The sequence below is a fragment of the Labrus mixtus genome, chromosome 21 (genome assembly GCF_963584025.1).
Source record: "Labrus mixtus chromosome 21, fLabMix1.1, whole genome shotgun sequence".
Taxonomy (NCBI): domain Eukaryota; kingdom Metazoa; phylum Chordata; class Actinopteri; order Labriformes; family Labridae; genus Labrus; species Labrus mixtus.
Window position 1 is genome coordinate 9926302 of NC_083632.1, and position 12872 is coordinate 9939173.

Consider the following 12872-nt stretch of genomic DNA (forward strand, 5'->3'; position numbering starts at 1 on the left):
CTCTCTCAGAACGGGAGCTGAACTTTCTTTTCTTTCCCCAGTGTCTGGCTCCATCCACCCTCCTGCCATTCGGACGTGGCACATATACACCCACCAGGAGGATTAGGAAAGGTTTAGCAACTGTGCCAGCCTCGCTCCCTGTGCCACCCCTTCCCTCGGCACAGAGGGGGGTCCCGCTTGGCATGGCAAGGTGAACTAGCCTCTGATTGATGGGCATGGTTTCAGCCCCGCTACTGTGCTCCCCAAGGCCCGTGCCTCCCTTTTCCCTTTCTCTGACTGCTGTCTTGGCAGCAGTGCCCATCTCCTCTTCAATGCCAGGCAGCCAGCTAAAGCTCCTGGTGGGCACATCAATTACATAGCAGCACCTCCCCTCTTTTCTCATGTCTATCTGTGGGTCTGTCTACTGTCTAAGATGATGCCAATCTGGTGCCTCGCCATCTTCACTGCTGTCTATACCTATTTGTTGTGTAGTTCTATGTGATTTTATATACCAGGGTCTGAAATATAGCTATCTCTGCAGATTTGCACAAATGCACATGTATTCATGCACACACACTCCTGCCCCCTTTTCTCAGGCAGGTCATAATGGTTGGTGGGAAAATCCTCCCCAGAGAGCCCTCATTGCCACAGGCTCAGCTGTACAAAAGGCTCAGGTGTGTGTGTGTTTGGCTGTGCAGGCGCATGGCTGCTTTTGCTGCTTATAATGTCTTTATATACTGATTCGTTTGTCTATTGTTTTGTAAAACTAATTATAAACCAGGGTTTGGAAAGTACAAATAGAAAAGTAGGAACAATCATCATGTCAAGACCGGAGATAATTCTGTTTCTGAAGTCGATTAACTTGAATATTTCAACCTTCCTTTGGATTTTGGCTGTAAGCTGCTCTTGGCAAATCATGAATCATTTACTCGCGGCGATTGTACGCCACCTGGAGTCTCGATCAGACATTGTCTCTTATTTCAAGCTGGAGAATGAATGGTTTTCAATTGGCTTAACGCAATTAATACACTGGATTTTGATTATGTCATGCTAATAAAAAACCTGTATTTTTATTTTTATTTTTTTACGAATATCACTAAGTGCCAAATCAAACCTGTCTTCACTTGTTTCTTTTAAAAACACTGTCCTGCTAAATGGCTTTCAGTTTCAAAACGTTATAATAACTACAGAATAGATTACTCACTACACGTCAGAAATACAAACAAATTTCCAAAATAAAAGCATTTTCTTACACCGGTTTGGTGGCGTGTGGAACAATGAGTACGGAAGCCCAGATGGGGGAAGCGGAGAAAGTCGAAGCGGGGAAACCGAAACAGCAAACCGGGTTACAATGGCGGCGGGGCCTGGTGTTTCTATGCAGAGCGGTAGCCCTGCGAGAGAACTTAGTCTCTCTGTTCAACAAGGAGGGACTCAGTCACATGGAGATAGACTAAAACCCGAGGAGATTACAGGTAGGAATCCCGGTATTTAATTTATTTGCTCATATTATTTTAAAAAGGTATAATGGAGAGGCTTCCTGGACAAGACGACTGAAGCTAACAACGGCTAACCGCTAGCATTTCGCTAACTTTTAAGAAACAGTGAAAACTAATTTCAGGGGCTACACAAATCTACTTAAAGCTCATTTTCGACATTATACAACTTTGCATCGTGTCGCATAGAAGTGAAAGTCGGGCCACTTACCAAAATAGGAGGCAAAAGCTGTGGGACTGAGGTAAATGATTATGACAGATAATGATAACAAAACATTGTGTTCGTGCTTCTTTGACGTGTTTGTTTCACCAAACGGAGAAAAAACGCAGGTGAGGCTGATTTTATATTTTTTTTCCAGGAAGTCACATGACTCGATTGATTAACTTAACAATGTTTCGTATCAGTTATATTGATGCCCACCACTAATTCACTTAAAAAACGGTGAAATTAAATCAATCTGTATGAAAACCGGTGCATTAGTTTTAGTAAATTAAGACAGAAATCTGTTGTGATATATTGTGAATGACGCTGACATTAATGCAGAACATTTAGAATACAATAAGATATTTCTGGCTCTTGATTTCCCTTTATTGTAACCGTGAGATACACACATCTGCACCTGAGAGCAGAACATTTTTCAAGGCAAATATTTACAAAAAGGGACTGTGTTTATTTCTGGAATAACCTTGTGGGTTAAACTTGTAAAATTCAATACACAAATACAGCTATAAACGAGTCCTTTCATAGTGTAATGTATGTTGTAATTTAGTTTAGAGATGTTGATTCCACTCATTGATCCATTCAGAGGATGTAGTTTGAAGTTGACCCAATGAAACATCTACTCGTCTGCAGCTGACAAGTAAAACAAACAAGGAAAATAAATATCTTTAATCAAAAGAGTTATGAGAGTGCATTCCTGTTTACCTTGTAATTTGTTTTGGCCACATGCCAATTTGTAATCTTCCTTCCCAGGACCTTTTTCTTTCTGTCTGGTGAACTGGTTGAAAGGGGCGTCTAAGTTTGCCACTCCCTTTACTTGGAAACAAATTACAAAAAGACCTGAAACTTAACGAGCTGGTCTCATTGGATGATTTTAAGAGGATGTTAAATGACTTGGAGGTAGACGAATCTGGCTGTAGATGTTCCGCCTGATGTATATTCATGTTTATGGTTTATGTTCACAAATATTTGCTGTTTTAATTTGTTATTTTTTTGTCTTTTATTGTTATTGTTATGTCTCATTATTATAATTTTATGTTAGACTGCTCTTTGTTTGTCAGAAACTCTGTTAATTGTGCTGCCACCTGTCTTTGCTAGGTAACTCTTGAAAAATAGATTTTTAATGCCAACAAGTGTTTTCCTGGTGAAATAAAACAAAATAGTGTGTGTGTGTGTGGGGGGGGGGGGGGGTCCTGTGGTTGAAGAATGCATGTTGTTATATTGCGGTGTTGTGGTTTAAGCCTTTTATGGATTTTCAGATATTTTGAAGATGTTTGAAACATATGACAGTCCAATTCATAGTTTTTATGACGCTATTCTGTACAAAAGCTCTGAGCCATGCTGATCATCCATCCAAGTTCTGAAAAGTACAGTGAGGACATGGAATCAGTTGTCAGGCTGTGAACATCCTTAACAATTAGGGACCTAACTTCATGCTTGTTTTTATGCTGAACTCATTGTTTTATAGAGGCCGAGAAGCAGAGTCGCATGGCTACTTTGCTGGAGAGGCTTCATGCAAAACACAATGCTTCACGGCCATGGCAGGAGACCTCCAAGGTTGTGCGTCAGGCCATGGTAAGAGAAACATATCTTTAACTGCGTAAGAGTCAAAATTATTTAAGTTTCTATTTAAACCTTCAATATAAAAGGTTGCCTTTAGGTTCAGCATGAGCAGAAGTGGGACTGGTGACTATGTTTTACTGCGTACTCTGTTTAGAAATGAACTGACAAGTCGAATTTCTGCAAGGGCAGATAGGGTGGGAATAATGTGGTCATAGGTTTGCAAGAACAAGTTACCAAAAAGATGCTTTCTTTTTCTATTCCTTCATTACAAGTAAAAGCTAAGCAACAGTTGAAACAATCATTGATTAAAGAATTGGAATATCTGTAGTTATTCAAGTCTTAGTAATTTCCTCAACAAATTCCACACATTCTCACCTGAACAATGTGTGAGGTATAATACTACTACTATCAATAATGATATTTGCTGAGCATTCTTCTAAACTCAAATTACAGAGTGCTTGTCCCACATGTCAAAGTTTGGTCAGATTAAACTCTGCACAATGCAAAAGGCATAGGATCTATTTATGATGGCCCTTACTCTGCAGTGAAGATAATGAGTTAGTTTTGTACCTGTTTAGTTGAGTGATAACATTTTAAACAAGCAACCTTGAAAAACACATAGAAACATTCAATACTCATAATGAGTGCCAGCCTTTAGTATTTGACAATCCAAACAATAGATAGAGAACAACAATAGAGAACATTTAATAATTAGATTTTAATACATTTCTTGTAATTAATGACTTAGTTCCACAGTTTTACTTTAATAACATCCCAGAGGGTAGAGTAGTGACCTTTAAATGTCTAAACTATTGTGCTGGCTAAGCAAGTTTAAAAACAAACCTGGAAAGTCAGTTCGTGTGGACGAAGCACTTTTATCTGTTTCCATGATTTTCTTATTGTTGTTTTTCTTCACGCTGTGTCTCAGGAGAAACGTGGTGTTATGAACGCAGCAGGTCACCAGCTATTGCTCACCTGTTTGGAGACCCTGCAGAGAGCGCTGAAAGGTGAGACAGTTAACACGAAGGACAGGAACACAAGGGACAGAAGGGCAGCATTTTTCATTACAGTGTTTCCTTTCCATCATGTGGACTGAAATTAACTGTTGAATATTCTAGTTTATGTTAATGAAAAGTGCAAGTGTTACTGACATTCCGAACGGGGCAAAATAATAATGTGATGTCCTATAACGTCAACCTTGTCGGTTTAAGTGCACAGTAGAAGCATTGGGAAACATTTTTATAACAGTATTTTAATATGATTTTAACATGGGTTCTCTGTCTTGCCTTTTTTCAGTCTCATCCTTGCCCTCTATGACAGATCGTCTAGAATCCATCGCCCGGCAAAACATGTGCGTTGCCCTCCTTTTGTCCATGTTTTCTTGATGTAAACCAACTTTGATTTAGGAGGTATCCCTTTAAGACAGGAAGTAGAGACTCGTGGAGGATATAAGGTTGCAGGATTGTTGATAAGATTACTTTTTTTCTGTTTAGAATAAAATGGGGATCTTGTCTTCCTTGTTCATTGTAGACTAGCAGTAACTCATTAATATAAAAGTTATATCCTCTTCACCCTCATTTTCTTTCTGTAATTGTCTGAGTAGGCTGGGCTCACACCTCAGTACCTCAGGGACAGAGTGTTACATCACATCAGACATGTTTTATGTGGAGGTGCAGCTGGACACCATTGGGCAGCTAGTGGACGTAAAGGTGGCTCATCAAGGAGAAAACCCCACGGTAAGTTTGTTCTTATTGCTTGAATAACTTCAGCCAAAGAAGAGTCAGGTTGATCATTGTGTATTGGGATTTCTATGCTTGTGTACCACAATTTATCCTTTGAATTGAGTGAAGCTATTTACCTTTCATTCCTTTATGTGATTCTATTCTTGGTCTTTGAAGGAGATAATGCCCCATTAGTGTATTGTAATGTTTGTTTGTTTTCCTGTGTTGTTGGCTACAGAGTTGTCCTGAGCTGATTCAGCATCTAAGGTGAGTAAACACCAAATATTCCACTGAAGGCTCCCATAGTGTCCATAATGTAGATACTTATGAGAAATACAGTTTTATCCTGAAAGCTGTCTAATCCACCTCTCTCATGCTTCACATCAGGGAGAAGAACTTTGAAGAGTTTTCCAAGCATCTCAAAGGACTGGTAGAACTTTACAAGCTCCCTGGAGACAAGTAAGTACGAATAAGCCAAAAGGAAGGCTGGCTTCAAGTCAGATAACATGACTTTTTCCACACAAATTATAGATGGATGTTGCATGTTGAAGCCAATTTCCCTATTTGTTCTTGGTATAAAGTTCTCTGAGGCATCATCAAAGTATATTTCATGTAGAGCACCTGTCTTTTCCAGATTATACATTTTATTAAACACTGGTGCCCCAGATGTGTGTCCTTGTTTTGTTTATTTGGAAAGTATTTTCATATAATGTCATTGATTTTATGTGTTCCAGTAAGCTAAAAACCAAGATGTACATTGCGCTGCAGTCTTTGGAGCTTGACCTGACCAAGATGATGCACATGTTTAGGTAAGCTCCTGTGCACGGTTTTTGTGCTGTAAGGGCTTGGCAAAAAGTGGGAGGCCTTTCTTTTCATGCTTTGAGCTTGTGGGGTTGGATTGTAAGAGCTTTAAGAATCAATTTGTTTGTGGCTTGTCATAAGGCCATAATGTGAAAAGAACAGTGAAAGCAACTTGGGGGTCATGTCATTGTCTGACTTGCAGTTTTTATTAGGTGTATGGGAAACATCCCCACAATATCTGGTTTTAAAATAATAAAGCAGAATGTGTGCTTCAACTGTAGTATTAATTATTAATTTAAAGTCTAATTTGAGAATGTATCTTTTTGACTCAATTATTCTTGAATTTGTGATTTTTAGGCTAGCAACCAGTGCTAACTCAGTGGAGACAATCCTTCATGGCAGTGTGGGCTTGTTAACAGCAAGGAGTGGTGGCCATCTTGTAACTCTTCAGTGTTACGTTTCCCCCTATGACATTTTTGAGGAGGGAATGGACACACAGCTCAACTTAACAGATAACAATAGTAAGTGCATAGAGAAAGTGTGTGAATTCATTCAAAGCGAATTGATCATTTGTCAAAGTATTTGACTATAGAGGTCTGACTTCTTACTCTTGTCTCTCTGTGTGGACACTTTGATAATATCTGTAGTTCCACGATCTTTGGGTGTGAGTGTTTCGGTGACAATTGAGGGAACCTCTGCGGTGTATAAGCTCCCCATCGCTCCACTCATCACTGGATCCCACCCATTGGACAACAAGGGGTAAGATATTTGTAACTTGCTTTTTCAGGTACCTTGTCAAATCCTGTGGGGGTTTTCTTTTATCATGTTTACATTACAAGCATGCAAAAGATAATTGAGATTTATCAAAATATGCTTTCTTGGCAGTCTCTTTTGATATAAACAACTGTCGGATGATTGCCTAGTCTGAGAGTTGAGGCAGCTGATTTTTTTTCTTGTCTGTATTTCAGGACACCTTCCTTTTCTACTGTTACCAACTCCAACTGTGTGGACCTGCCAGCTTGTTTTTTCCTAAAGATGAACCGGCCCATGCCTTTCTCACTGTCCTTTATTCAGAGGATGGGCAATGCTACATGTGAGTTAATCTCATAAACACTATATGCTGATGTCAAGTACTTGGAGGAGGATTCTTGTGTTAAGTGATGATTTATACTTCGATTTCTTTCTTCTTTTTCACAGCCATCCCAGTGTTTGAAAGCTCCCCCAGCCTCTCACCTCTCTACCAGTTAATTGTTCAGAGCCAGCGACAGCTTCTGGAGGAGGGCAGCTCCACACCACTGCTACCACAAAATATGCATTTCTATTCTGTGAGAAGACACGAAATACCTCAACTCAAAACATCAAAGTTGACTTTCATTCAGTACTTGTATTCAATTTGTTAGTAGATTCGACTTGTGCCAAAGGGTTAATTATTGTCCTGTGGTTACAGCAATGTTGTACATATTTGGTCACCTACTTTAAAAAAAAAAAAACCTGCGCTACTTTTGGCTTGTTGTGAGCAACTACAAAAATCATTAATTCTATCTGTCTTTATTTCCACAGGTGTTGCCTGATCAGCAGCACTGCTACTTTCTGAATGGTGATGCCCCGGTCCAAGACGGTCATTCACTTCAAGGAACACTGGTGTCCAAGATCCCCTTCCGTCACCCAGCACAAGTGCCGACCCTGTTGGATATCATTAGGCACCAAGCAGCTTATAACAACTTGATTGGCAGCTGTGTGAAACGAACTTCCATCAAAGAAGGTATCTGGGTTCTTATTAACTGTTTAAACACAGATACTCTGTTTACCATGCATATTTTTAGTGTAATATATTTTCTGTTTTAGACAGTGCAGGTCTTCTGCAGTTTGAAGTATGTCCTTTGACAGACTCAAGTTTCAGCGTCTCTTTCCAGCATCCAGTTAATGAGTCATTAGTCTGTGGTAAGCACTACATTTATAATATCTTACTAAATCACCATATGTAGGTAGTAACAAAAAATATTCTCGAGCAATTGTGATTAATTGATATATTAACTGTGGTATCAGTTGCAATATCTTTCTTTTGCTAATGAGTTTTCTGTCCAATCTGGCCTCCTTCCCGTAGTGGTAATGGAGGTGATTGACTCAAGACAGGTATCCTGCAAACTATATAAAGGACTTTCAGATGCTCTGATCTGCACTGATGAATTCATAACCAAAGTGGTCCAGAGGTGAGATTGTTTATTCTTCCTGAATTCATTACTTGATGTGCACAGTATTTTTACTAAGTAAATGTTTCCTAAACCTCCTAGATGCATGTCCATCCCAGTGACCATGCGGGCCATTCGAAGGAAAGCAGAGACCATCCAGGCAGACACTCCGGCCCTCTCACTAATTGCTCAAACAGTGGAAATTATGGTGAAGAATAATCTGCCACCCTCTGGTAGTCCAACCTACAACATGGCTACAGGCGAAGGAGCCAACCCTATGGGACTGCCTGGGCTTACTGGGGGCAACACACCCACTGGAGGAGGACCCCCTGGGGGACCCAATTTTGCAGGTCCAATTGCTTCCATATTTGGAATATCCAGAACTGAAAGGCAAAGCCAAGGAGGAGAGTGTCCAACCCAAGGAGGAGTAGTTAGCCAGCAACAGTTGCAGCAACAACAGGCTGGTCAAGGCAACACAGATGACTACAACAAAGTGACCCAGAATCCAATTCTGACAAGTCTGTTACAGATAACTGGAAGTGTGGGTTCCAGTCCCAGCTCCCAGAATGCACCACCACCCCACCAGACGCCACCCCCAACATCCTCCCCTGCCAGCAATACCAAAAATCATCCCATGCTAATGAACTTGTTGAAAGATAACCCCACACAAGATTTTGCAGCACTGTATAGTTCAAGTCCGTTGGAGAGGCAGAATTCTTCATCTGGCTCCCCAAGGACAGAAAGTATGAGTGCTGGAGGTACCTGCCCTGCAGGTACAACAAAAGGAAAGAAAAAGCGTCCAAGGGGGACTGAAAAAGGTGGCGTGTTGCCAGGTACTGCTGCAGGTGCTGGTGGAGGTGCTGGTTTGGGTAAACAGGCATCTTCAATGCCACTACACCACCAGCACCATCAAGTTACACATGAGGACGACTTCCATCGTGAGCTCCTCTCTATGGATGTGGACGCATCTCAGAATTCTATCTTTGATGTTAACCTGGCCGGTGATGGACTAGATACTCCCCATAGTATCACTCCAGCGCCTAGCCAATGTGGAACACCACCCTCTGGCCCCGGCATGCCTTATTCACAGTCTCATGTCCAGTCCCAGCAACAGCATTCACAGAATACCGTACCACCCCGTATGGTCCGTCTCTCTAGCTCTGACAGCATCGGACCTGATATCACAGAAATATTGTCAGATTTGCCAGAGCAAACTGGGAAAGGCAGCCATGGGCAGCACCCCATGGGCAGTGGAGGGGATGATGGAGGCCCACTAGGTACTCCAATCCGTGACTCTTCCAGCTCAGGGCAGGGCAGTGCAGTGTTCGACTCTGCAGACATTTTTAATACCAACAGCAATGAGAATCCTTTCCCAGATCCTGCTGACCTGATTGCTGAGGCAGCCGCAACTGCTGCCACTCCTACCAGTGATTCTTCTTCGACTAACTTCTTTCCTGATGCTGCCGATTTCAACCCTGACCTTCTGACCTCAGGCCAGGGCTTCTCCCAGAACTACTTTGACGACAGCTCCCCAAGTGCAGATGGAGACATGGACCTGGTCAAGAGTTTTGGGGGAAGTAGCCAGCAGAATACCCCGTCAGGAACACCTCAGAACCCAACTCCACATGGACAGAGCACCCCAGAGCCCTCACTGAAGGACCCTTTTGATATGGGGATAGTCTTTGGGGGAAACAGTGGTGGTGGTAAACCACTTCTTGGGCAAGCTCCTGATTTAGGAGATGCACATGGTGGAGGTTCTCAGAGCCCACTCATTATGGGTCTTGCTGACTTTAAAAGCACAGAACCCAAGATTAAACAGCAACAGGGACTCATGCGGCCAAAGGATGAGAATGGTGGAAGCGGAGGGAGCAGTTCTGGGATGGGGGTGGGAAGTAGTTCCACAGAGGGCAAACAGGTCAAACGTAGCAGAACTCCATCCAGTGAGGGAAAGTCCAAAGAAAAGCCTCCTAAACGCAAAAAGCTGGACCCTGATGGGAAATCTCCCTCTCATAGCTCAGGGGGGAGACCATATACACCCCCTAGTGGTGGCTCAGGCTCTGGTGGAAGCATTAGTGGAGGTGGCTCCAAGTCTCCGGGTAGTTCAGGACGGTCACAAACACCTCCTGGTGGTGCCACACCTCCCATTCCAAAAATCACTATTCAGATTGCAAAGGGGACCATAACTGGGGGGAAAACATCATCCCATAGTGGGTACACATCAAGCAGCTCAGCCTCAAGCAGCACAGGAGGAGCAGGGGGGACCAGTAGCAGCAAAAGCCATCACTCTCACTCATCTTCCTCTGGGAAGATTAAGTCCAAGGAAGGTTCAACAACACAAGGTGGCAGCTCCAAGCCAGGGAGTGCAGGAATAGGAGGTGGACCTTCTCAGTCTAAAGGCTCGTCCCAGGGAATGGGGGTTGGGAAACCAGGATCATCCCCTATCACAAAACATGGACTGTCGGGGCCTGGAGTTAGTGGAGGTGGAATTGGAAGTAATAAAATGAAGCCACAGGGTGGCAAGCCTCCTGGGTCTCTAATGAATCCAAACATAAAGCCCAACATATCCCCTTCGCACTCCCGTTCTGGTAGCTCTGGAGATAAATTGTCCTCCCCTATGAAAATGCAGCAGTCACAGGTCCCAGGAACCCCTCCTTCCTCAAAGGCTAAATCCCCAATGGGCTCTGGAGGTGGCAGCTCTGGAGGGTCAAAGTCTTCATCTGGTGGAGGTATGAGCTCCCAGAAGCCAATGGGTGGGAGCTCCTCCTCTGGTTCCACATCTTCCTCATCATCCTCCAGCTCCTCCTCGTCCTCTGGTTCCATGAACTTCTCAGGAGGCTCCCAGTCTCAGTACGGGGGTGGAGGTGGAGGGGGAGGAGGGCCAGGAGGAGGAAGTGGAGGCAGTGGTGGAGGGAGTGGGGGCGGAGGTGGTGGAAGTCAGAACAATGCGAATAACCCCAATGCTAAAGGGAAGTCTCCCAGCCGCAACAAGAAACCCTCTCTCACAGCAGTTATAGACAAACTGAAGAGTGTTGGCGGGGGAGGAGTCGGGGAGGATGGGTGTGAGGGAGGGCCACCAGTAGGTGGATCTGGTTCAGGATCTGCTCCTGGTGGTGTTGGACCTGGAAATGTTCCGAGCAGTGGACCATCAAACATGGGCCAGTCCAAGCATGCGTCATCTTCTCAAAGTGGGGAGTATAAGCGGGAGAAGTCTGATAAAGAGACAAAGGCGAAAGTTTCTGTGTCAGGGGGCAACAGCGGGGATAAAAAGATGATGGACTCTAAAACAGGAGGGGTGAGTGCGACTGGTCTGGCCAAAATTATCATTAGCAAACCCGATGGTGGCTCACCAAGCATAAAGGCCAAAGTGACCCTTCAGAAAGGAGGGGAAGGATCTGGGGACTCTATGCGACCCCAGATTTCTAGCCTCAAAGCATCCCCCCTCTTTAGCGGCTCAACTCCCAAACATGACCGCTCCTCCCCGAGCCACAGCCGCTCTCCAGGATACACCCCACTTAACCACGACAGCGAGAGTGAGTCCGGCAGCAGCTCTGTGGCCGAGAAGTCCCACCAGAACAGCCCAAGTTCAGATGATGACCAGGCCATTCGCCCACTTCCCCCCCAGGACTACATGAGCTCCATTCCACTCAGCTCTGGCGAGAAGCACAAGAAGCACAAGAAGGAGAAGAAGAAGGCAAAAGAAAGGGAGCGGGAGAGGGACAGAGACCGGGAACGGGACAGGGAGAAAGAGAAGAAGAAGTCCTCTATGTCCATAGGGCAGTCCTCACATCAGATAAAAGCAGACAGTTGGTCTCGGTCGCCCATATCTGCTTCAGATTCATCTTTGTCCATGCTGGGCTCAGAGCGTCCATCCAGGCCTAGTCCAATGTACATGAGAAATGAAGATGATGACCTCATGGACTCTGCACTAACTGGCAACCTTTAATTTCATTTAAAAAAAACTTTATTTACTCTTTTTTTTACCCCAACTATTTTAACATGCCTTTTAACATCCAAAAGAAAAGTGTATTTATTTAACTAGATAAGAAAAAGTTGGCATTTTGGTCATTGTTTTTATGTATTTCAAGTACATTTTACTGACTGGGTACATTATTGTTTAATGATACACATGATTGGGATGCCAGTTTCATTTGACGGTGGTTGCTACACTATCATGTATATAACCCCAAATTTCAAGCATCTTCAACTCTCATTGAAGTACATGTTAAGGAAAAAAATAAATGTATTGTCCCTCCCATCACGTTAGACTTTATTATCAGTGAATTTCATTTTACTTTTACCTTTCAGACATAAGCTGCTGCTGATGTGAAAATACCATAACTTTATGTTGTCAAAAATATGTATATCATCTGTTATAATAATGGAGTATGGTAAAGCAGGAAGGGTACAATGTAAGGTTGCCTTGTTTTTTCTTAATGAAGGGGTATTTTCTTTTTAGATTTTGATACATTTTTAACTGTCGCTTTGACTTGTAAAATAATGTAGGCACCATAGACTGCAATGCTGATGATGGGAATGATGAAAATGGAGGTAAAGGGAGAGCTGGTAATTTTTTAACTGTTTTGGAAGCTTGGAATAAACATTTCACTTCTTGAAAAATCTCATTGTTGCATTTCTGTTTTTGCTTGTTTATGAAGCAACAGTAGCAGAGGCTCATTTAGATTGTTTTCCCCATGATAATCTAGAGTAAAAGTAATAACCTGTAAACAAGACACGTTTAATATGACTTCTAATCATTTCACTTCCAAACTGAGTCTGAATGAGTCAGTTAATATGTCAAAAACAGATAACAGTGCAGTTCATTTATCTTTTGAGGAAGAGTTAACAGCTACTCTGGAAACCTACACTAGGTGGCAGCAGTGGTTTAAGCTGCTCAATTACTGACGGC

At 42.9% G+C, this 12872-nt stretch overlaps 1 protein-coding gene across 1 annotated transcript; it reads left to right on the plus strand.

Annotated features, from left to right (window-relative positions):
• Positions 1 to 1293: 1293 nt before the first annotated feature.
• Positions 1294 to 12588, plus strand: med1 (mediator complex subunit 1). Its single transcript, XM_061027549.1, has 16 exons — positions 1294 to 1451; positions 3161 to 3267; positions 4184 to 4262; positions 4552 to 4606; positions 4859 to 4991; positions 5215 to 5243; positions 5364 to 5435; positions 5711 to 5785; positions 6135 to 6298; positions 6425 to 6536; positions 6746 to 6870; positions 6975 to 7102; positions 7338 to 7539; positions 7623 to 7718; positions 7882 to 7987; positions 8069 to 12588. Exons 1-16 carry the CDS (start codon positions 1331 to 1333, stop codon positions 11907 to 11909), a joined length of 5445 nt encoding a protein of 1814 aa, XP_060883532.1. The 5' UTR covers positions 1294 to 1330; the 3' UTR covers positions 11910 to 12588.
• The last annotated feature ends 284 nt before the right edge of the window (positions 12589 to 12872 follow it).